The sequence below is a fragment of the Nipponia nippon genome, unplaced genomic scaffold (assembly GCF_047370975.1).
Source record: "Nipponia nippon isolate SJK-2023a ecotype South Korea unplaced genomic scaffold, ASM4737097v1 scaffold_7, whole genome shotgun sequence".
NCBI classification, from domain to species: Eukaryota; Metazoa; Chordata; class Aves; order Pelecaniformes; family Threskiornithidae; genus Nipponia; species Nipponia nippon.
This window is the reverse complement of record NW_028262391.1, coordinates 31,560,722-31,584,708: the sequence shown is the minus strand read 5'-3', so window position 1 is coordinate 31,584,708 and position 23,987 is coordinate 31,560,722. Positions and strand designations below refer to the sequence as shown.

Genomic DNA, 23,987 nt, shown 5'->3' with positions numbered 1-23,987 from the left:
ATGCTCCTCCACTCAGCAGTAGGAACAAAACCTGCCTTACAGCCACCCTCAGGCTTCTTCACGCTCTGTGCCACAGCTTCCACAGTGCTGCAGCACAGTCCCAGCCTTGTCTACTTTGGCCCCTTCCCCAAACCTTTGGAAAGGACACATCCTCAGGTTCTCCACAAGTGTTTATTGTCCCAGTATGCAGGAGACAGAGGCAGGGTCAGATCCCCGGCGACCTGTGGCTGCAGTCACAGGCTACACCCGATGGAGAAGCTGTAGAGGCACAAGGAGGTGCGGGGCACCAGGGTGGGAGCTGTGGGGGCTGGGAGGAGGTAGCTTGTGGTGCAGTAGTGCAGCAGCACAGCTGAAGTGTGCAAGTACCCACCTGGGGTGGGGGAAGGCACCAGGACTGGCACAAGCGCCGGGTAGCAAGGGCAGACCGGGGTCTCCTCCTCACATGAGGCACGGCGGTAGCAAGCCCCTGCCTAACTGAAATGGTGCTAGGAGAAGGGGCTTGTAGCCTAAACACCCCCCTTCCAGGAGTGGGAGTGCACAAGAATCAGCAGAAAAATGTTTCAGTGCAGCATGGGCCTGACGGGGCAGGCACACCGTGCTCTGGAGATGCCGTCTGCTCACCACACTGAGCAGAAAGGGTGGTTTATCCTTTTTCTAACCGCTTTCTTGGCCAGAAAGCATCCCCTATGCTGATGGGGAGAGCCAGGCAGTGCAGATTCGTACCTTTGTAGTGCTGCCCCCCCTCCAGCTGTCCCAGGGCTGCCTGTACCTTTATTCCTGCCCGCATCCTTGCCCTCTCTGCCCAAAGCCTGTCTGGGGTGTGTGGGGGTCAGCGCCACCACAGAGAGGTTCAGCTGTCTGGAAAGTATTTTGTCTCACCTGCCCATGGCAGGGGGGCAAAGCAGTTGGGTCACCCCCCCTTGAACAGGAGCCTTACACTCAGTGGCTCAGCCCCACGCTCTCGCAGGAGGGCAGGACACAGGCAGGGAAGGGTGGGCAGTTTGCCCGGGAATGGGCAAGGTGCAGGCAGCACCTGGGCTCATCCCTTTGGGCAGGAGGTGGAGGACAGAGCCTGAAGGAAGGGGTTTGATTCTGGGGGGTGTAGCAGGGGGAGGGGCACAGGGAGGACCTCACTGCTCTGTGTGGTGGAAGTCATAGCAGAAGTTTAAGTTGCTGGGGGGCTTTGGGATGGGAGGGGGGGTGTCGGGGATGCTGATGTTCTCCAGGTCCAGGAGCCGCAGCTTGAGCTCCATGGACAGCAGGACATCGAGGTCCGTCTGCGTTCGCTCGCTCGTCATCTCCTTGCCCAGGAGCACGTTCAGCCCATCCGTCCAGAGGCAGAACTGGAGAAGCAGAGCACGGGCGTCTCTGGCACCAGCCCTGGGCAGCCGGAGAGCCCACCTCTCCCTGCGCTGTGGCTCCCACCCCAGGGAAGCCCAGGAGGGTGGGCTGGGGGGGGGCATGCGCGACTCCCTTCCCCACCTGCTGTCCCCTGGCAAGGACATCTGGCTGCAGTGGGCCTCCCCAGCAGGCCCTTGGAGCTCACCTCATAGCGGGTGGGGGCAATAAAGTTGAGGCAGTATTCCTCCATGTCGTACACGATGGAGAACGCCAGCTCCAGGACATCCTGTGGGGACAGCACAGGGGGTAGCTGGCTTCTCAGCTGGACTCTCTCCAGCCCCGGCAGGGTTCAGAGCAGAAGCTGCCTCCCAGCCTCCTCCTCTGTACCCCAGAAGACCCAAGAGGTCTCCAGTCTCAAGCCACGTCAAAAACCTGCCACCATCCATGAAACCACCTGACCTGCCACCATCTACCCACCACCAAAAACCATCAGCAGCTGGGGAGGGGAGCATGCTGGGCCCCCTGTGCAAGGCAGGGTGGGAGGCGCTGACCTTGTTCTGCTTGCCGGAGCTCTTCTCCTTCGTGTGCGGACACTCCTTCCCCACAAGCAGCATCTTCATGTCCGCCACAGGAACTGGGGCAAGTGGAGGAGCTGTGAGCACCCACTCTCCTCTCCCCCAGGTCCTTGGCGCTCAGAGCCCAGCAGAGCCCGAGCGTCAGGGCTGAGAGCCTGGGAGTGGAGGCTCAGAGCCATCCACAACCAGCAGGCACTGGGCCAGGTGCATGGCAGCCAGGCACGGGCAATTCCCACCTTAAGGCATCCCCAGCCCGTCAAAGCTGGGGTGGGCAGAGGGCTCCCCTCCCTCCTTCCCACCCTCTCTTTCTCCCCATCACCTACTTTTCTCTGGCAGGCTCTCGATGGGGGGAGAGTGCACCCCCTCCTCCACGTCCCCATAGTGCAGGACCTTGTGGTTGGGTGACAGGCGGCAGTACCAGAGCTTGTCTGCAGCAAAAGGGTCATCAGGAAATGCTCAGCCTCCCCGCACTGAGGTCCCCTTCTCCGGGTGGATGGAGCTGCCCCCTCACCAGCACACCCCACCTTGGTCCCACCCCGTGGGTTAGCCCACGCCAGCCATCCAGGGAGCCAGGCATGCTACTCCCCGCAGATTAACTGCGACTTCCTCGATGGCAGGGTACGTGGGGACAAGCCTCTGCCCCGCTCCCGGGACCCCCACCCAGGAGCAGAGGGCTGGCACTCACCCTGCCTGCGGCGGCTGCTGATCTTGCGGAAGAGGGTGCCCTCACAGAGGTGCAGCAGGCGCTGCTGTCGGACCAGCTCCAGGAGCTCCGGCTTCAGCCTCTTGCGCAACTCCCTGGGGCAACAGCCAGCAGAAGAGGAGCATGGCCACTTCAGCAGATGCTTGCTGACCTCCCCGAGCCCCACGGCATCCCTCCCCACGGCTCCCCATTGCAGCTCCGGCTCCCTGCCTGCAGCCCACTCACAGCACAGGCACAGCCAGCGTCTCCTCCTGATGCAGCCGCTCCGTCTGCCGCAGCTTCAGGATCTCGCTGTAGTTCAACGCGTTCACTCTGGTCTTGAATAGCTCCAGGGAGGTGGGCTTGAGGGACAGGGTCCTGGTGATCTGCTCCCGCACCACCTGCAGCACCTGCAGGGCCCAGGACGTCACCCCCCATGGTGACGCTCCCCAGAGCCCCTGAGTTTGTGCACAGCCCATGGCCCCAGCTCCCTTCTGGGGCCCCAGCATCTCCTCACACCTTGTCAAAGTCCTCCTGGGTAGCGCGCATCTCCTTCCAGGTCTTGTTCACCAGCTGGATGCAGATGCAGAAGAGCTCTTCAAAGAAATGATCCTGCCCGAAGAACATAGGGTAAAAGGCCTGAGCCGTCTCCGAGCCTGCAGCGAGAAGGACAGAGATGATGCCAGCTGCCCATTTTTCCAGAGAATTTCAGTATCCAGGAGAACCTGGACATTTCCCATCCCTACCTCCCCTTCCCCTGCTGTCGGTCACACCAGAGCCTGGTGGCCCCACGTTCGCAGCCCCCTGCCCTGGCAGCTTGTCTCTGCTCCTGCCAGCCGGCAGGCAGCAGGGCAGGGAGAAGGGCAAGCCAGGGCACACACGTACATGGCTCTCCAACATGCAGGATCTCGCAGAGGATCAGGGTGAGCTGGATGCTGCTTCGAGCGAAGGGGCATTCATGTTTGTCTTCCCGGCTGCTGTTCTCGAGGACAAACTGGAGGAGAGGGTCGTTGCCTTGTGTTAAATGGGCCATGGACTCGGAGGGTGAGCTGTTGCCCTCCCAGTTGAGCCATCCCTAACAGAAGTAATTCGCTCTCCCCAAAAACCAGACCCAGGCTCCTTCTTCCCCTGCAGCAGTGCAGGAGCTGACCACAGGCACAGCAGGTCAGAGTGGCTAATGCTCTGCAGCCACTGGCTGGTTTTGCCCAAATCGCCCTGATTTGCTCAGACATGAACAAGGCCTGGAAGCCAAGCTGTGGGCAAAACACTAAAAATTATGGGGATCCTTCAGTGCCACCGGCCTCAAATGGCTGCTCCTGCCCACAGGGAGGACTTGGCTCCATCTGAGACAGGGCAACAGTAGGACACTTGCCCAAAAGGCAAGTCCTCGCCTGGGTTTGGCCAAGGACAGGTTACAGGGAAAGGAAAAGAAGGTGGAGATCCACCACCACCTCTCTGCCAGGGAGTTCTCTGGGAGAGAGCACGCACCCTGCTGTAGGCGTTGGGGGTGTGCCTGGAGAAATACACCATGTTATCAAGGGCAAGGAGTCCCGGCGGGGCACGGCGGAGGTCCTCAGCTGGGTTGCTGTTGTTCTAGGAGGACACAAAAGGATGCAATTTAGCAACTGCTGCTTTCTTCTCTGAGCAGCAGAGTCCTCCTGATGCAGCCATGGGGTTTGCCTTTTGAGTCCCGGCAGCTCTGCAGCACTCGCTGTTTAGCGGTGCCAAGGGACAAGAAGTACTGCCTGGTGGCCCATCAGGATCAACAGGGACACCAGCCTTAGGGGAGCCATCAGAAGGTGCCACCAATGCCGGGTGGCAGAGCCAGCGTGGGGCTGGGGAGGGACACACCATGAAGCCCAGCTTGCGGAACTCCTTGGCACACAGGGATCGCCGGCGCTCAGTGCTGAAGTTGCTGGCAGGTGCCTCGCTCTCCGACTCAAAGGCAGTTTGGCGCAGAGACTGGAGGAGCTCCCGCTGTTCCTGGAGGGAGAGCGGAGAGAAGGGGATGCCAGTGAGCCCCATGCAAGCAGGTTCTCCCAGGACAAACCAACAATGAAATCAAATGTGCTGGGTTCACCCAAAGGTGAACCTTCATATCAGGTGGAAGAGAGCAGGGCCATTCTCACAAGGAGAGTGCTCCCAGACCTGTGAGTAGGGATCCATGGAGGTCCTCATGCGGCGCTCGCACAGGTTGAGGCTGATGGACTGCAGCACGTACAGGTAATGGGCCATCTCGTCCCCCAGTGGCTCAGAGCTGTGGATGATGTTCTACAGGAGACAACGAGTGAGCAGGTTCCCCCAGGCTGCTGCTCCTCGTTCCTCCAAGTCCAGGGCAAAACAGCCACAGCCCAGCAGGTCCTGCTGTTTGAAGGGGCCTTAGGAAGCAGGCAGCTCCCCTTGGGGTTGGGCGAGAGCTGGGTGTGCCGAACCGCAGGCAGCTGGGGGTGCAACCCTGGGCACGTTGCCAGCATGGCAACACCCACAGGAGGCACCAAGGAAGGGGTGTGTGGCATGCAGGCAACCCAGCCAGGCACGGTCACCGAAGGCAGGGCCTGAGGGGGCAGGGGCTGGGGAGGAAGGACAGAGGATGAAGCACAGAGCAGACTCTTGCATGACCCCAGCTCCTCACCTTGTGGATAAACTGCCTGATGTTCTTCTCCCTCAGGTAGTCCATGATGTCCTAGAAAGGGAAGAGGCTGTGAGATGTTCCCCAGCTCAGCACACCACCATTTCCCAAAAAAAGCCGGTGTTCCCTCTGCAGATCCGCTTCCCCACTATGCCTGGCTTTGGGCCACCAGCAGGCTGGGGACAGAAAAGAACCGGCAGTCTCAGAAGTGACACTGGTGAGCAGGAGACCTGCCCCCAGCTTCCACTGCCCTGGCAGCCAGGACTAGCCCACCCCAATGGGGCTCAAACAGATCCTGCCCCACCAGGCTGCCAGGACAGGTTGTGTCAGTCAAGAACAGGCAGAGTGAGGACACTGACGGGAAACATCTCCAGGCACCTCTTGCAGCCCCGCCATCCCAAAGAACACAAACACTACAGTGGAGGACCCAGCTGCCCAAGCCCCCATCACAGGAGGGCCCAGCCGTGATGGCCCAGAGGTGCCACGCGCTGGGTCTAGGCCATCACGGTCACCGTGCCACCACCAGCTGCGATACTTCTCCTGTCATTTGTGATCTTGCATCCCCCTAAAACTACTCCGTGAGCAGAGAGCAGCCCCTTACCCGCCGCTCAGCGTCAGTTGCAGCCAGCAGCAGTGCAATGAGCAGGGCCATCGCCTTCAGCTGCAGCTGGGCGTTTGTCCTGTAGAAGGAGGATGATGAGGATGTGGAGAGTCACCAGCTCTGAGGATGGTCTTGCCTTCCCCAAAGCAGAGTCCTCTCCCCCCTTCACTGCTGGACCCCACTGCGTGGAGCTGGGGGACCCAGAGAGGCGAGAGCCATGAGTGGGCAGCTGGTGACAGCGGGACCGGGGGTGAGATGGTCCCCACAGCTGTGACTGCAGAGCACCCACGGATGGGTCAGATATTGCTCTGCACACACCCGTGGGTGCAGCATTTTGGAGCTGCAGGAAAACCCAGGGTGAACAGCAGATTCCTGCCTGGCAGGAGCCCTGGGCACAAGCCTCTCCATTTTCTAGAAAGAAAAACCTCCAAACTGGAGAGATGCAAAGGTATGAGGCAGATGTGGGAGTGCAAAACCCGCCTTAGCTGAGGGCTTTAACAAACTCTGTTTCTTCAGTACAGCACCCCAAGTTGCAGGGAATACACTCCTAAATACACCAGGGAAAGGGAAGGAAGAGCCAACACCACAAAAACGGCACGTCAGCTCAAGAACCAAAATACCTGAATGAAACGGGTCATGAATGAAGGAATCTGACCTGGAAATAGGATGGTTTCCAGGACAGTCCATCCCTCCCCCAGCAGTGGGGACAGGACAGGCTGCCCACCCGCAAATTGTTTAGGAAGGTACAATACAACATTGTGCCAGGGATAATCAGCAACACTCGGAAAAATCCCTCCACCGCTTCATCTCCACCAGCTTTGGGATGGGGGCGAACGGTGCTCTGGCCTCTCCACTTACACCTGCAGGTGGGTGAGAAGACGATCCAATGTCACTTCTTTTTTGACTAGCTCAAAGAGGAGGCGACTGGCAGGTACCATGTTCTCCAAGATAGACAAAGAGAGCTGCTGGACAGATGCATCCACTGCGTTCATATTGACGTAACTCACTATCTACGAGACACAAAACCATCCGTTGACAGCAGGCTGAGCCTGGGTGATGAGGACAACAAGGAATCCCAAGGGCACAGGCTGGGGAACCTGCAGCAGGTGCTTACCTTCTTGATGAAGGCTGCACTAAGAGTCTCCCAGGAAACAAAATCATGCTCCATCAGCTCCATGAAGGCCTTCAGGGCATGAGCTAGCATCTCCCCTGTACTGGAGGAACAGATGAGCAAACGCAGTAAAGTGGGTCCAGATACTCAGCAGTCACCACCATAAGGCAGGAGTACAGCTGCATGTTGGTGGGTATGTTAAAAATAACTAGAAAGGCAGACAGCAGTGAGCAGAAGAAAGGAAAGAGAGACTGTTGGGTAAGAAATCGGACTCTTGCTTAGTCATCCCAGGAAGTCAAGGCAGGGGAAGTTCAACAGTTTCTGGAAAGCTGCACAGTACAAAGATCACTGCAGACCAGCCCTTGGGAAAGCCAAGCCACCCCAAATCCCTCCCCCTACTTCCAAGAAACACCCACTGGGCTGCCTGGTTTTGGGCTCCGCATCCTCTGTGAGATAGGAGCTCAGAGGAGATGCACCATCACATCCTGAAAGAGTCAGGCAGGCACTAGTTTGGCAACCAGGGTTTTCCTGAGCTGCCTGCAGACCTCTTGCAGCTAAAACCTCATGGCAGAGGGATTATTTGGGGTGGCAGGAATGAGCAGCAGCAGAGGCTACGATCATCACAGGAGGTCTCCTGGCAGCAAAATCCATGGGACTGCACATGACCCAGCCAGTGAAGGGATGGGAGGTTAAAGTCTGGGCACATGCACAAGGAGTCAGGTCCACAGACCCCTGGGGACCTTCCCCCAGCTGCCAGCGTGTGGGGACATAGCCACATACCTGCAGGTAAGGAGCCTGCAGAGCCAAGCACCCTGCTGCCAGCGCTGCCCTTTGTGCTGCAGCACAGGGATCAACAAGCCAGGAACATGAACCAAGTCCACTCCAACACCTGGCTTGGAGCTCATACAGCATTAGCAAGGGTGAAGAAAAGTCAAGAACTGCAAGGAAAGTCCTCTCCTGATACTCACTCATTCCCTTCTTCCACAATATAGAAGATTTGTTTCAAGCCATTCCTGTTGATAAACTCCTGAGCAAAGGTAACATCTTGGGAGAGGCTTGCAAGCTTCTTCAGCGAGTCAGTCTTCACATCTGAGTTGTTGCTCTGGATCCCGCTGTACAACCTCTCTGCTTCTTGGTCCTACCAGGAAGGAAAGAATCAAGCCAAAGGGGCTCATCGAAAGACAGTGAGAAGCTTGGAGAAGGCTGGAAAAGCTTAAGCACAAGTTTTGGAAGGAGGCTCAGCTTAGAGCAGCCCCAGTGAGGAGCTGGACTGAGAGAAAGAGCCATCAGAGCAGAGACCAGCAGGAGCTGAGGAAGGAGGTCAAGCTGGCACGATGCTAGGAACGCTTGATGAGTTGGCCCATGCGTCCAAAGCATCTCAAGAAGACTAGCGTCTCTTCAAACTCCCCCAAGCTCTGCCAAGGGAGAATGAAGGTTGAGACAGGTCTGATGGATCTGAGGCACCGAGAGGAGCCGTCACGAGCCAGAAGTGGCTGAGCGAGGCAGCAGCAGAGGGCTTGGAGCACCGCATCGCCCCATCGCAGGGGGACATCCCACCAGAGCACGTGGCGGAGAAGGAGACGGGGGGACAGAGGGATGTACCGGGGAGGTGGTCAGTCGTAAAATGCTCCCGTTCTTAATCTCCCCGCGGTTCTGTAAGAAGAAAGGAACCGGTGAGCTTGCAAGCACTGTGCCGGCAGGGCCGGGGAGAGGTCGGGGGATGTCTCACCGACTCGGTGATGTAGGTCTGCCGCCCGTCTGCATACTGCAGGGCATAGCGCTCCGCGTTGGGCAGGCTCCACCTGCGGCGACGGGCAGCCGGTCACAGCGCCGTACGGCTAGTGCCGGTCGCCACCGGGCCAGCGGCAGCCCAGTCACAGGCTGTCACAACCCGGCGGCGGGTGGCGGGTGCAGTACTCACGCATCGCAGACGTCCTTGAGCACCGAGGCAAGGGGCTTGGTCTGCAAGGGAGAGGGCGGCCATGAGCTGGGGTCAGGGGTCCCGGGGGGGCGGGGGGGTGCCGGGCAGTACCTGCTGGAGCTCGATGAGCTGCGGGATGGCTCCCACCATCTGGATGGCGATCTTCACCACGTCCTTGGGCGGCGGCATGGCTCCCGCGGCGGCACCGTCACGGCTCGGCACGGCTCCCCGCCCCGCCGCCCCGCAGTTCCGGGTCGCCGCCGCCTCCCGGAGGGCCCCTGACGCCGGCCCCGAGGCCCTGCTGCCGCCACCGGTCTCGATGGCGGTGCCAGATCCAGCCCCGAGCAGGCCCGGCCCGGCCCGGCCCGGCCCCCTCACCTGAGCTGACGCGGGTTCGGCAGGACCCACCTCCGCGGCAAGGACGGGGCCTCCCGCCGGGAAAGGGCCGGGCCCCGCCCGTGGGTGAGGGGCACGGCCGGCACCCCGCTCTTCGGGGCGCCCCGTCCCTCCGGGCCCAGCAGAGGTGAGGCACAGGCCGAGGCAGGGGGGGAAACTCTGGAAAGTTTTTTGTTTATTCACGTCAGAGAACACTGTACAAATATTACAGGCAATTTCCTTTCCTTGCAAAAAAAGTATAAAAATAATCTTTATATATGAATCAAAAGTTCATTTGCGACTGTAAATTTTTCTCTAGGTATCCTTTTCCAAAGGTTGTCTAACTGGTGTCAAACACAAACACTTGGAAGGAGGGCGAGGGCCAGGCAGTACACGGAGAGCTCGAGCTACACCAAAGCCACGGAGGCTAGCTAACGCACGCGCAGGACCGAGGGTGCCGGTCAGCTTCCATGCGACGGGGGGAAGGTTCAGGGACTGGCTGCATGCGGGCTAGAAGCTCACCCCCCGGCGGGGTCCCATGCCACGGCTGTCTCGCCAGCAGCAGCTGCCCAAACTAGGGCATCCCGTTGTTCCTCCTGAATTCTTCACGCTTTTCCCAAGAGGATGTGGGTGCTTCAGGGCTGCAGAGAGGAACAGCTCTTCTGGAGGAGTCCCATACAGAATAGGATGGCCCAAGGAGCCACCTCAGGGACGCAGGTCCCAAGCATATACTCTTCTCACCTCTGCGGGCTCCAAGAATTGAAGACTTCACATCCCTTATTGCTGGTGCTCCAGCTGGTTGTGTGGTTCACAGGTGGTGAGCAGGTAAGCGGAGAAGTTAAACATCAGCTGGTTATGTGGATGGCTGCAAGCTACCTCTCTGCTATGGCCAGCCATGCTCCGGGCCTGGCTCTCTCTTCAGCAGTTTGTGGAGCAGGAAAGGCAGGACAGCTGCTACCACCACATCGGCAGGAAGATGTGCAAAACTGAAGACACTCAAATACAGGATCTGACCAAAAACCAAAGCTGGGTCTTGCAAAATACAACACAAATCCATCAGGATGTTTTACTTCAACTAAAATGCACCAGGGTCCAAGACCGGTACCACCTGATCATCATAACGAACCCAACAGCAGACCTTCCATTACAAAGCAATGACGAAAATCTTGCGGAGAAATGATGCGGAGAAAGCATCACACTAGGTAGCGACCTGCCCACAGGATCAGGAATTGGGAGTGTGGGTATGGACACTAGAGGAGCAAATTCAAATATACAGAAAGCCTGATCCTGAGCAGATTCTAAGAGAGAAAAAGGGGGGAAAAAAAGCACTATTTTGACAACACCTACATAACTTGTCACGGTGAAGTACTACTGAGTTGTTCCTGCTTGGTCGCCTTTTAGACAGTTGAAGGCTCAAGTGCAATGGTTGGAGAAGACAGCTATTTGCAAATATGAGCAGGCTCTGACGTACCTGGAGTACCTTACAGGCACCAGCTGGAGCAGTCTTATCCTTTCAAACATCTCTTCACTCAGGCAAAAACAGATAAAAATTAAAACAAAAATAAAAACATACTGGCACCTATGCTTTAGCCCTGTAAAAACAGCACAGCTGCTGTACAAGGAGCTGGAACCCCCGGGCTCACCCATCAGCAGACTGGTGAATGCAGAACCAGCACTCTTGCTGATGCACAAGCAGGGAAAGACTCAGCTCCTGGGTCCTACTAGGAATGCTCAATTCCTGAGTCCCACTAGGAGGCACAGCTGGCTAAAAAAAGTGCTTTTTCTTGTAAAACATAGTAGCTTGGTGTGGAGTCACTGGAAGAAATGGACACTTTGGTGCCATATTTTTTTTTTTTTTCCCCTTGTTGTCATTCAGAAATATAACCACCCCAGTCTGAACTGCTCACATTGAAAAATCTAGCTAACTACCTCCGGGCTTGTGAACTGACCACGATATTAGGGCTCCTTGTAGCAGCTGGTACCTAGGAGGTGCAAAGTGCCTCTAGGAGTGCAGGAAAAACCAAGGCATGCAGATTTGAGGAAGCTCGGAGAGGCACATGGGCAAACTCTACGGGTGAACTGGGAACACTCAAAACACAGACCCTTTGAAGTGAGGCCCAGGATCCAGTGGAGAGAGAGATGTGGCGACACGAGTTGCACGTGCAACAGAGGAAGAGGAAGAAGTTACGGGGAGGCTCCCGGCCTGCAAGTCCACATCTCTTGGTTCTGAGTCCATATGAGAGCATCTCTGAATCGCTCACTCATTGAGCTCTAGCACAAAAGGAATCCAAAAATAGACACTTTCCAAAGAGTTACAAAACGGTCTGTGTTTGCAAGGCTCACAGCCGCGCTGAGAAGTCAGAGGTTGAGGACAGGCACATCAAAGAGGTCACAGACGCCTTCGCTCTCATCAAGGTTATAGATGTAGTCATGATCTCCAGGTGGAGGGGAGAGGCGGAGCAAGGGAGCAAACACTGGGGAAAGAGAATCCTACAGTTGGTTACAAAACTCGGCACTCCCACACCTAGCCAAGAGCTGCCAATGGGCGCTGAGCTGCGGAGCCATGAGGAGGCCACCTCACAGCAAGAGTCTTGGAGCTTGCTTCAAATCAGCTTTGCGATATGGAAGAGACAGGCTCTCCTGGTCCTCGCACCTCTCTCAGGGACTGGCAGGACAGTGAGAACGGAGTCTGTGTCCAGAGCCCAGAAAAAATGAGGGCGAGCCTGCAGTCACAAGACTGTCGGCTGGGTAAAGTCACACAAGACGGTCTTCCTCCCCTGGAAAGGCGACACCATGAGGGGGAGACTCAAAGACTCACCTTCCGATGACATCAGCTCTTCCAGCAGCTCAGAGTTCATACATTCTGGGGAAGAGACAAGCATGGTTAAGCAACACACTCTGCTTTCCTGGTCTGCTCCTGTGCAGTATCCCACCCTTCCCAGCCTCTTCTGGCTCTCACCCTTGTTATCCCTTCTCTGGCTAAGGCGCAGCGTGTGCAGCAGGCAGTGGCGAAAGGAGGCCTTGGCCTTCTGCCATGGGCAAAGGGAAATCGGTGTCAGACATTTCAAGCAACATCAAAAAATTCTGCAGGAGGTTTCTGCCTGCTTTAGCTCAACCATATGCCAGTCTCCATGTGACGCGCTGTGCCTTACCCCTGCGCTGGCACGCTAGCTGGTGCCCCAAACTCCTCCAAAGGAAACTCTTCAACACGCACCAGAAATTGAGCTGGTAAAGCCTGCCATAGTCACAGTCCTCAATTACCCACCAACTTTGCTAACGGGATGAAAATTAAAAGCCAAATGAGCTGTTCCAGGAGCAGTAGAACTAATGAACTTCCAGTTTCCTCCAGATTTGTGTCCTTTGTCCCCCTAATTTTGTCCCCTTGCCCCATGGCTGTGCTGTGGCTATCGCAGCCACATGCCCTGGCAGATTTGGTGGCTACCCGCTGTCGAAGAGAATGAACATCTGAACTCTGCATATCCTTCCTGAATGGGCCATTAACTCTGCTCTCCCCTCTACTGCCCCCACAAAACTGTAAAAAAATTAATTATCTCTGAAATGTCATTCCTTCCTCCAGCATTGCTACTCTTGGCTAGTAGGTTCATGAGGCACTTGAAGGGTAGACAGACAAGCACCCAGGCAAAGCATGCGCAAGTACATCTCTTTTCTTTAAGAAGCTGAGCATTTGAAAACAACTTTCTGAATACCTCTCACTTTACCAAGTTAAGATCATGAATATCTAACTCAGTCTAACTGGTTGATGAGATACTACCCGCACTTGAAATAGGCTTTTTCAAGACATGTATCCACAGCAGACTATTTCCTAGAGGACAGGAACCTACCTGTCTAATTCAGTGCCATGAGATGAGCAAATTTCAACATCAAGTGACTAGACAGGACTAATACCAGCTTCAATAAATAGTAATTAAATGCAGAACCTGCAGTCTTAGATCAGGGCTGGTAACATAGCAGGGTGTGCATATGTGCATGTTGAAATTCAGGATTTTTCCAGGATATGAGTTTAAAACAAGCAGTTATTAAGCACTCATTTAAAAGAGAGAGAAAACCATACAGAAAAAGTAATTCCAATACAAAACACTAAGGAAGAACTCTGGGCTCTTGCAGCTTAAACTGCATAGCCTTAAAGCAGCAGCCGATGCCAGGGCAACATTACTGGGATCACACAGAGATGAGAGGGGCCGCACGGAGCACACTGCAAGGCCCATTTTTCTCCAAGCTCTGTAGTGTTGCTTTTTTCCAGTCCCGAGCTTTGCCTCTGTAGCTGTTGACTGTTTTGTCCTTCGCTCCCGGATCTCTACCTTCCCCCTCCAAATTGGGAAGAACACTCCACAAAGCAACATACATTACCGTAGACAGCAAACATCTCCTTTTTAATAGTGTCCACTTAGTCCCATAGTAGAGTTAATTTGGGTTAAGCTAGATCTTCTACATGGGCTGTTTGTTTCAGTTTGTTTCACATTGCAAAGTCAAATTTACTCTTCAGATGCATTCAGTCATTACCAAGACTTTATCCACTGTCTACAGCAGCGGGTGCTGAGCAAGGAGGAAAGGTGTTCTCCAGGCCGACGGTGGAGCCCAGGGCTCCTAGCACACAGAGCAGACGGTTGCGCACGTGCATTTGGGACCGTGGGGTTTTTACACAAAGACAGCGCTTTCACAAAGCGCCTGCCAGAGCACGGAACTAGGGACTGTTGTTGTACATATCCTGTCACCACCACAAAAGTGCTTGTGTGTACTCAGCTCTGCCTAGCTGCGGGGCTAGAAATTATTCTGCCAGCACTGAAGGGAAATAAATGGGCAGATAAAGAGTTCCCCAGTTTAGGCTTATGTTAGACCACATTCCTTCACCTCTCCTGCCCTTAGCCCAGAGTCTGTCCCACCATTAGGCAACAACACCCAGGCATTCCTTGGGCAGAGGCAGAACTTGTAACCCAAGTAACAGCATCCCCTCCCCTACTGCTCCAAAATTACTAGCACCACCAAAACCACAGAGGGATATTTTGAAGACAGAAGACTATCTCCCTAGATTATTTGCTTGGATTAGCCTCGGGCAGGCTACAGCTGAAACAAGACTAACAGGGATTTTTCTTGTGTGCAGACAAGCTGGAGAAGGAGCATGGGAAGCCAGAGCACAGATTAGCACTGGCATGGGGAAGGAAAAGCCCTCATCTACACACTGAAGGGCAAACTCTTAACAGAGGTTGCTGGCAACATGAAGACAGAAAAATACGTACAGAAACCAGTAGTTTTAAGAGTGCCTAACTACAAGTAGAGAGCCAGCAGCCACCAACGACCACAAGCACCTTACAAAACCACATCCCCCAAATAATCCAAAAGGGAGAGAATAAAACAAACTGTCCCACTTCTGTGGGTAGATGGGCACAGAACAAAGCCGTGGTCAGGGAGTGAACATACCTCTCGTTGGATCAAACATCTCTGACAGCTCTTTGGGAAGTTCCAGTACTGCAAATACAACAAACCAAATGGTTTGCATCATTACATGAAGAGTCTGAAATGCTTTACAGCATAATCACCTACTGTCCTACTGTACTCCTTACACACCCAAATCATTCTATGCCATCCAGAAATTCTGCTTCCACACCCCACGTCACATAGTTCTGCTGAAATGATAAGCAATAAAATACTTAAGCTCGACTACTTTAAAATAGATCTGTAGGAGCCCCGGGACATGAACGTGTTATCACAGTCAGCAGCTCTACAGTAATTGCCTGTAAATGTAAGCCTCACACGGCGTCAGCACCTCAATTTATCTTGTGTAGGATGAGGGCATGCCTTTAGACAGTCAGCACAGGCCCACTGGGCTATGGTAAGCTGTACACACGCCAAAGGCCTAATTCCACAATTAAGACTACTCCAAGATGAAGACAGGCAGTTCACTCTTCTCTCAGACATGCTAGCAGCAGAAGCGTGAAAAAAGCACTGCGTGAGCTATATTTGGGCAAGATTTCCTCTTCTAACCGTAACTCTCTATCCTACAGAGTTTCTGCAGCGAAGGTAGGCTTCAAAACATGAAAGCAGCGCGTCTTACCCAGAAGATGCTCTTCCCTCCTTGGGCCAACCTGCCATTTCCTGGCATAAAGCTCAAATGTTCCTTTTTTAAAGCCCATTTCACCTCACCAAGCACATCAAGGAGCTCCCCAAACATACACTGCGAGATCATTAAGACCACAAGATCACTAAAGATAGATGAAGTATTCCGGAGTAGAGGAGGAAAACAGAGACAAGAGGTCTCCTAATAAAGGAAAACTCCCCACGAGTTACGAAGGTGTTCTGAGTGATGGCTGGAAATTCTATAGCTTCATGCAGTCTCAAAAATTGGACCTAGCACTACAGAAGGGACTGAAAGGGAATAATCCTACCTATAACAGCAGAGACGTGTGTCATGCAAGTGCCTCTTGCAGATTTTCTAGTACTGGTGTCACAGAAAGTGTCAGGACACTAGACACAACACAGTCACACTCACCAAGTTCCCCAGCACCCTCACAGGCAAATGCCTACTCATCCCTTGCAGAGCCTGGCTGACAGCAAAGGCAGAACAGAGTTCAGCTCCTTCCTCCAGGGCCAGAAGCCTTTCCCTCGCTCCAAGCAGCATGCTTTTGGAGCAACACGTGAAAACGAGGGCGCATACTCACTTCCTGTGGGATCGGGCTTGATCGGCTCGAAGGAGGTAGAGGGGCTGGGTAGGACGGAGCTGCTGTCCAGCGAGGCAGAGGACTGCAGCGGCTGGGTATCTAACCCGGCCGGCTGGCTGGCCGATGGAGGCGCATTGCTGAGGGGGTCAAAGTCGCCGCTGCTCTTGGACTCTGCCGCTGAGACGCTGCATTCTGGAAAGAGCCACAGACGCACACAGGAATGTCATCTCCCTCCAGCCCCAAAGCAAGCAGCTGCAGCACAGACTCAACCCTCACTGGCCATGCTGGCCAAGCACAGACAGCTGCATAGGAAGAAGGCTTCTTGCTTTCACCCAGTAAAAACTCCCAGGTCCTGCTGCAGCTCTGCTGGAGAGCAGTCTTGTTGGTGCCAGGCTGCACATAAGCTAAGACCATGCTCTCACAGCAATTAATACAAGCCAGGTAGTTATCTACACCAGAAGAAGCGTGGCCAGCTCACTAAGGGAAATTACTATCCTCCTGCTTGGGGCTGAGGCTGCACTTGGAATACTATGTCTAGCTTTGGCCATCCTCCAGTTCAAGAAAGATGTGGAGAAGATCCAGCTGAGGGCTACCAAGTTGGCGAGGGGTCTAGGGCACATGGCCTACAAGGAGGGATGGAGGGAGCTGGGCTTGTTCAGTCAAGCAAAGAGAAGTCTAAGGGCAATCTAACAGCAGCTTGCAGCTACCGGAAAGGCAGTTACAAAAATTAAGAACTTCTCAGTGGTGCCGAACGATGTAACAGGCACGAGATGCACATCAAAGGATCCAGACATGAGGAAAAAGGAATTCACTGAGAGGGTGCTGCAGTCCTGGAAGAGCTCACCAAGGAAGCTGGGGATCTCCGCTGCTGGAGGCTTTCAAAATTTGGCTGGACAAAGCCACAACCAACCTAATCTAGTATTTTTAACAGTCTTTTTTCAAACTGAAAGTTGAACTTGAAACTCAAAAAGGCCCTTTTACAAACTTCCACTAATCAATGTATCTGCGTGATCAGTCTTTCCCCCACCACTGCTCCTACGGGCTGGCACCACCCCCTCAAGCCAAGTGTCTTATTTCCATTAACACAGCCAGTCCCACTAATCAAGACAAAAGTAAAGGCTCCCTGCAGCAAAGGCAGAGGTGCCCCTTTGCCAGGAGCTGACAATGCTGCACAACCAGCAGTGCCAGCCCCAGCCAGGCCAAGGAAAGTACTCTCCTTTGTCAGCCACTATCCCGTTTCTGCCTCCTGCAACCTCCCTCTCACCTGTGCTTGCAGCTTTCTGCACAGGAGGGCTATGGTCCTGAGTGCTGGTAGGTGTCGGCGTAGAGGGCTGGGTGCTGCTGGGAACGGATGCCTCCTGGAAGTGGGTGAGTGGTGCGATCTGCGGTTTTGAGGGTGCAACTGCCTGGCACTGAATGAGGTCTTCAGGGGGAGGGACAGGTAGTACGACAGGAGGAGAGCTCCAAGCATCTTTGTTTACTAAGAGAACATCGATGGGACCACTTGTGCTCTTCAGATGGATCTGATATTTCTTCTGCCCATTTAGGCCCTGAGAAAAGTCAAAAGCAAAACGCAACCATACATTAAATGCCCTTTTCAAACAGAACAGGAATTTCCCAGAGGCAAGACATGCTGTCCAGACAGTTCAGCACGGTTCCACACACAATTCCCCTGACTCCCAGGACTATCTTCTCCCCTAGTGCAATTGCTTATGTACTTCCAAACAACAGAGTTTCCTGGCAATTATTTAATATCCAGAGCCTTCCTTGGGTTGCCAGTCGCTCCAACTCTATCAAACCCCTGACTGCCAGCTCCCAGCTTGGTCAATCCAGCAACAACCCCCACCTCAACACACACACACACACGCACGTGCGCAGACACTCCTACTCTCTGCCCATGCATTTATCACTCACCTCAGGGATGGGAACCTCCAAACGCGTGCCTGATGGGGCTCGAATCGCAAGGAGGGTGTCTCCTGTGAAAACAGACTGGTCAGCACTCAGCTGGCACAAACTATTCTGATGATAATTAAGCACTGACAAAGAGCCCCTCCTCAAAGTTCCCTGTCTCCTGTGCTCCCTTCCGTGGAGGATTGCCATTTACAACCACCTCAGTTGCTAAGCATATCATACAGCTCCCAGTGTGCCAACTGCCCAGGGCACACAGAACCTGTGAAGTTTCTCCCACAGCAACCCTACAGTTTTTTTAGCAGCATCCTTAGCAGGACTAACCTTTCTTTCTCTCAGAAGGGCTGGCTTAAATTCACTCTTAAGAACATCTGAATCCTAAGGGAAGGATCCTTCATCCTGTTGTCACAGGCTTTTAGATGTGAATTATAAACAAAAGAGCACACAACTCAAAGAGCTGCACTGCCAGTGGAGAGATGGTGTCCAACTAGGCTCAGGAGCCAGGCTGCCAGCAGCACAGCAGCCTCATGCTGGAGTACCAATACCCGAAACCAACATTCTCCAGTCTCTACTGGCAAGAGAGCCGCCCGGAGTTAGTTGTACTGGACCCTGCACAGAGCCCAGCACACACAGGGCTGGGAGCCAGGCTGACAGCATCTTTCGTTTTCAAGTGCTGCAGCTCCTTAAGACCTGTGCCCCTAATAACACAACAGTCACAGGCGAGCAGCTTCCATTCCATATCTGGGTTTAGAGAAACGTGAACAGAGAAATACCAGTGCTGTAGAACATTAGACATTTTCTGACTGAGCAGTTAGCAGCTTTCACTTTGAATGTTTAAGCTTTGGTGTGGTTAGTATTCACACTTCACCAGTATTCTGTGTTAAGCTTCACTTGATAATTAACACAGAAGATCCCCAGAGTGATGGGAGAGAGTGGACAGCAGAAGAGCACATCCTTTAATTTCAGGCAGGCAAATAAAGGTCAGATCAGCAAAACGTACAGAGATTAAAAATACCACAGGATTTGTCAAAAAGATGGGGCTTCCTTTAACAAATATGTGTTGAAGAAAAATATTGTTAAAAAACATTAGAAATGCATAATCAAGCTTTAAGACCTGTTAGCTTCAAGAATACAGGTGCTGTGTTTCTAACTCCCTTGATAGGAGTTACATCCCAAATACTTCTACAAAACAGTGTACAGTGTGCTTCCACTTCCTTTTTGATTCTGCAAGTGCAAAATGCATCACCATAACAGATGGGAAAATTATGTTCCCCAGTCACTAAAAGCTAACACATTCTCATGTTTTTTTAAATTAATCCAAATAATCAATCCATATTTGACAACAGTCCAAGCATGGAAATCTTCAAGCCCTAACTCACTTTGAGAAAGCAAATTCAATAGCAGTCAATCAGAAAAACAAAACAAAACAGGAGCTGAAATTCAGCCTGCACCACAGTTCAAGCACCCAAGAGGTCCAACAAAGAACCTCTGCAAGGCTCAGACACTTCAGGGAGGAAAAAAAAAAATGACGTAAAGCATATTCATACAGCAAAACTGGGCACACATTGAACAGACAATGGAAAAACATGGATCAAGCCTCTGTTCTGTGAGGAATTCAGATCTGCCCTCAGTAAGATCTAATCTTCTCTGTGCATTTTGGTGAGGTCTGACTTCAGATGCAAACTCGTTTACAAAAAACAGGTGCAATAAAATGCAAAACACTCAATCAACCAGGCAATAAGCTGTCTGCTGGTCTCCACCAAACTCTTCCAGACTGTTATGAGTTATCTGGCCCCAAGCACTGTCAAACTGAAAACACAATCCCTGCCCCCAAAAAGTGCTAGCTTAAATCAGAAAAAACAGTAACGCAAAGGGGGTGGTGATGCATAAGTTACCAGCAGGAACTCAAGCAGTATAAAGTCTGGTGAACACGGAAAGCACACAAAGGCAAAGATGAAAAACAAGAGCTGATGAAGTATAGGGTGAGAAGAGTGCTGGGAAGAGAGGAGAGAGTCAGACAAGGGTGAGATTCGGCATGGCTGGGGGAGGTCAGGATAAGTAGCTTCAACCCCTGCTGCAAGCCAGCAGATGCAGGTTGCGCGGAGTCAGGAGAGGTCAGGTGTCCACCGAAGCAGAAAGGAGCTGCGACTCCACACCGCTACAGCTGAGAACAGTTTATGTACTGCAGGGTGCCGTACTGCACGCTGGCCACTGGGGATTTTTTTTTTTCGTCCTACAGCTATCATTAAAATTGGCAATAGAAAAGAAACAGAGACTCCTGTGGGTTTTCTTCACTTTTGCCCCACAGAGGCAGAACACATGGCACCTCACAGCTCTAGGAAGGCAGTACACAAGGGAGTGAGGTCACAGCAAGCAGCGTATTCCCTTCTGTCCTGCTCTTCGCTACCTCCTCCTTGCATTCTTGTTGGTAGAGGGCATGATGCAGCTGAGGGATCACTTTTAATATTGTTTTCCTGCTTACACCCGGATTTCTGCCATGCAATAAAATTTGCTTCCTATTATTAGAACATTGCCTACCCAAGTCCTCAAAAGCTTCTAACATAACACATACATCCACATAGTGACACCCAGCAAAAAGACTTCCTTAGGAATAGCAGCTATGTTCCTTTAAACACAAGGAAAAGAAACGGCCTGCCCCCTCCGATGTTGACAAGAAAGCAACAACTTAGTGGTACACAAACCCAGGATGGCATCAGAGCTTGTACTACATTTAACTTGATGATGTTGGGCAGCCCATGGTGCGCTGCCTCCTCATTCCTGGAGAAAGAAGAGCAGCTGGGACAGACTGATAGGACTGCAGCGTTACATCTTTACAATGGAGCACCATTTCCTCACCTGTGAAGCACTTGCAGATATCTTCATGTGTCACATACGCTAATGTTTCCGAGGTTAAGGAGAAAGGCTGCAGCTTCCTGCACAGACAGAGAACTCAAAGGGCACCTGGCGTTTCCTTCCTGAGCACAAGAAATGCCATTCCCAGAAGGCTCTCCATGCCATGCTCTGAAGTGGTCTGCAGGCAAGGTCTGCAAGCTTGTCAGAGCTGACATCCTACGATAGGCAAGCCACAGGAGCAGCTCTGCACTCAAGAAAGCGGCACCTGTGGCTCAGAGAGAAGTACTTTTCTCATCATGGTAAACATTACAGTGTTTTTTACTTCAAAAAGGCAGACAAGAAGCCATGCACCGCAGAGAAAGCTGGTTCCCAGGCTGGACAGAGTTACCTTAATTTCGAAGGCAGGCACTGCCTCTTGACCATCACAGTGCAGATCCTCCAGCAACAACAGGTTACCACCACCCCTCTGCCCTGAGCAGGGCCCTTAGGTCTCTGCTTTCCAGGCCAGCAAGCGAACACGGAGACAGAGTAATCAGTTCACACAAAGGATATCGACTGTTCTGCACGTCTTCTGTAACGTTTTTGATGCTCTGCTGAACCCACATCTTCTGCTGCTCCAGCTCCTGTTCCCGCTGCTCTAGGTCCTCTATGTCTGCCTTCAGCTCAATAAGTTTGTGAGCTATTTCACGTGTGTTGCAGCCAGGACCCACTCCTCTGCGCAAAGTGGAAAGAAGTGACATGCATCAGCCTCTGGAGGCACCCAGACCAGCCCCAACCTCTCAGAGAGGTTGCCACCTCCCTTACTGCCACCTCTGTCATGCATCAAGGCCAGATCACCTGGAAAGCCTCATCTGTACCCACTCTAGATCCCCACCTTCCAGCACAGCAACGTTCGGTACATCTGCCTACATCCCACAGACTGGAAGGGCTCTCCCTCATCTCCAGTGCCATGACAGGCATCTTTTCTAGCCCAAGGCGTTGCAAATACTTAGTCTGTACCAAAATAACAGCTCCGCTGTAAAAGAGACACGCCATACGTACTTCAGCTTTCCTCATTACTACTGTCAGCATAGCCCAGCTGGGGGAAGTACAAGCATGCACAGACCACCAAGGAACCTTGCTCTGAGCAGGGCATTTTAACCACAGCGTCACTTAGACAACAGCCTCATGAAGCCCTGCTTGCCTGAAGAGGAAAAAGGCACGCATCTGACAGGACCTGGGACTAGAAGGGACCTGTGAACGATTTAGAGCTGCTCTGTCACTCACTTCCACTGGATACTGTTCTTGGATTTCTTCTCAATCAACCCGATGCCTTCCAGGACATTCGTGATATCGTAGATCCGTCGCTTCTGTCGCACAGCCAAGGTATCCGCAGCCTGCAAAAAGGTTAGACACTTAACTCCAAACTCTCAGTCATGTTTCACTCCTTCCTGCCTGTCAGATTAATTCCTGGCCAAGCACTCTGCTCGCCATCTCATACCTCTCTCGTCCCAGCGCCTCAAATTACAAAGCCGTGTTCTCAATGTCCTTATGACCATGAGAAGAAGCCACTGCCCCTTCGTTCCTTTTCTTACCCAGCAACCTCCTCACTAAGCACAAACCAAATTCCAGCCACCTTGCTCACGGTGGATCCAAAAATCACCATTCCTCAGCAGCAAAGCAGTACAAGAATACGCTAGTCTGGCAGCCTAGTATTCCTTCAGGGTAAAAAAATGGGGATGGGAAGAGGAATGCAGAGAGCCATCTGTGCGACTGACACCAGTTTAGCGAAGTCAACATTCAAAAGGTCTTTTCTAAATCTGATCTGATGCCGCTTGGTAGAGAATCAACACCTTTTCAAGAGGCAGATTCCTCTGTTTGAAAGGCACGACGCTGGGAGGAGAGGGAGCATGGCTGTAAGGGAGGAGCTCCTGAGCAGCCCTGGGACCTCCCTGCCTTGCTCACACGACTCTCCTCCCCCCAGGTTTCAGGACATACCACACTGCACCAATACACCTGTTTCCACTACCGCGTGGCAACCTACCACCAGCAAGAGTTTAACGGGTGCAGCACTGGCAGAGCCAGGACCAACAACGTCAGCGGCACCGCAGACAGAGCAGGTCAGCAGAGGAATGACATTCCCTCTCACCTACCAGTAACGGACTGGGACTTCAGAGACCCTACACCGCACAACCATTCAAACCACGCTAACAAACACGAATCCACTTAACAGACATTTTAAGCAGGAAAATATTGCCCAAATCCAAAGAGATGACAATTTGGCAGAGGAGAGGCTGGAAGCCTACAGACAGGAGACTCCTCCAGCTCTTGCATCTTCAGGGCTTTCTGGCACTTGACTGCTGCCTGCGAAGGGTCAGAGCGCACTCACACACATACCCACCAGTATGCTGTAGAAACCAGAGCAAAGGAACTTCACCTATAGAAAAGGCCTGGGTTTAAGTACCGTACACGCCACAAAGACAAAGTTACTTCCTCTAGGTGAAGCTCTTCAAAATGCAGAAAGAAGGCTCTTTCACAGGGCACTTCTCCAGAGCCTAAAGGCATCGGGGACAACCTTTGGCAGAGATGAATCTGACCACACTCCTCTTGCTGCTGTAAAGCGCAGTAGGGAGGAACAGCCTCTCCGTTTCTATAGGTCTCAGAGGCTTTACAGGGCCGGATCGTTATGGTGCCAGTGATCAAGCAGCACCTTGGTGTGGGACAAGAACGCAGCAGAGAACGGGACGGACAGACGGGGTTCCCACTGAAGCACACGACGCCTGCAATGTCAGGCAAGCTCCACTGCCTCCTCTTTGCTGGGGAAAGCGGAGCCGCTGGGACGGGCCGAGAGGGTGGGGAGAACTGCTGGGAAGGCAGCAGCGGGAGGGAACGTTGGGGCGGCGGGAGCTGGCCCCTCCGCACCCCGGGGACCCCCGGAACCCTGCCTGTCCTGCGCCCGCTGTACCGGGCGCTGCCGTGTCCCGACTCCCCCCTCAAAACCTGCTTCGGCCCCCGGAGGCCCGAGCTCGCCCCCCCCCCCCCGCAGAAGGGCCCCGGCCGGCGGCGGGAGCTCCCGCAGCGCCCACCCCCGGGGGCCCTCACCGCCCCGCCGGCAGACCCGCACCAGCTTGAGGTCGAGCACGCCGTCCTTGGCCTCCTGCAGCAGCGACACGAACTTGGTGGTCAGCAGACCCAGGCTCTTCTCATGCCGGCTCGGCGCCCCCGCAGCCCCGCTCCCACCCCCGGGGGGCTGCGGCCCGCACTCCGCCATCTGCCCGCCGCGGCCGCCGGCTCCGGTCCAGCCGCGCTTCCGCTTCCGGGCCGCGGGGCACGACGGG

At 53.6% G+C, this 23,987-nt stretch overlaps 2 protein-coding genes across 9 annotated transcripts; both read right to left on the bottom strand.

Annotated features, from left to right (window-relative positions):
- Positions 1-152: 152 nt before the first annotated feature.
- Positions 153-9,419, bottom strand: ELMO3 (engulfment and cell motility 3). Of its 4 annotated transcripts, none has more exons than XM_087740292.1 (20): positions 8,972-9,419; positions 8,861-8,901; positions 8,669-8,741; positions 8,542-8,592; positions 7,908-8,077; positions 6,943-7,042; positions 6,687-6,838; positions 5,829-5,907; positions 5,231-5,281; positions 4,747-4,869; positions 4,450-4,581; positions 4,087-4,191; positions 3,484-3,592; positions 3,118-3,254; positions 2,845-3,008; positions 2,602-2,714; positions 2,240-2,344; positions 1,893-1,975; positions 1,547-1,627; positions 153-1,343 (listed from the first exon to the last, which is right to left on the bottom strand). In XM_087740292.1, exons 1-20 carry the CDS (start codon positions 9,047-9,049, stop codon positions 1,131-1,133), a joined length of 2,160 nt encoding a protein of 719 aa, XP_087596418.1. In that variant the 5' UTR covers positions 9,050-9,419; the 3' UTR covers positions 153-1,130. The 4 variants fall into 4 exon arrangements, 3 of the variants coding, with proteins under 3 accessions (XP_087596418.1, XP_087596417.1, XP_087596419.1); XM_087740291.1 differs by having other exon boundaries at positions 1,483-1,627; positions 8,972-9,269; XM_087740293.1 differs by lacking the exon at positions 1,893-1,975 and having other exon boundaries at positions 1,204-1,343; positions 8,972-9,269.
- Positions 9,415-23,987, bottom strand: E2F4 (E2F transcription factor 4). Of its 5 annotated transcripts, none has more exons than XR_015700665.1 (11): positions 23,774-23,980; positions 21,937-22,046; positions 21,223-21,384; positions 20,674-20,717; positions 17,824-17,885; positions 17,174-17,459; positions 15,910-16,101; positions 14,672-14,719; positions 12,054-12,098; positions 9,977-11,709; positions 9,415-9,897 (listed from the first exon to the last, which is right to left on the bottom strand). XR_015700665.1 is itself a non-coding variant. In XM_087740301.1 (10 exons), exons 1-10 carry the CDS (start codon positions 23,918-23,920, stop codon positions 11,594-11,596), a joined length of 1,212 nt encoding a protein of 403 aa, XP_087596427.1. In that variant the 5' UTR covers positions 23,921-23,987; the 3' UTR covers positions 9,415-11,593. The 5 variants fall into 5 exon arrangements, 2 of the variants coding, with proteins under 2 accessions (XP_087596427.1, XP_087596425.1); XR_015700667.1 differs by having other exon boundaries at positions 9,415-9,894; XR_015700666.1 differs by having other exon boundaries at positions 9,415-9,876.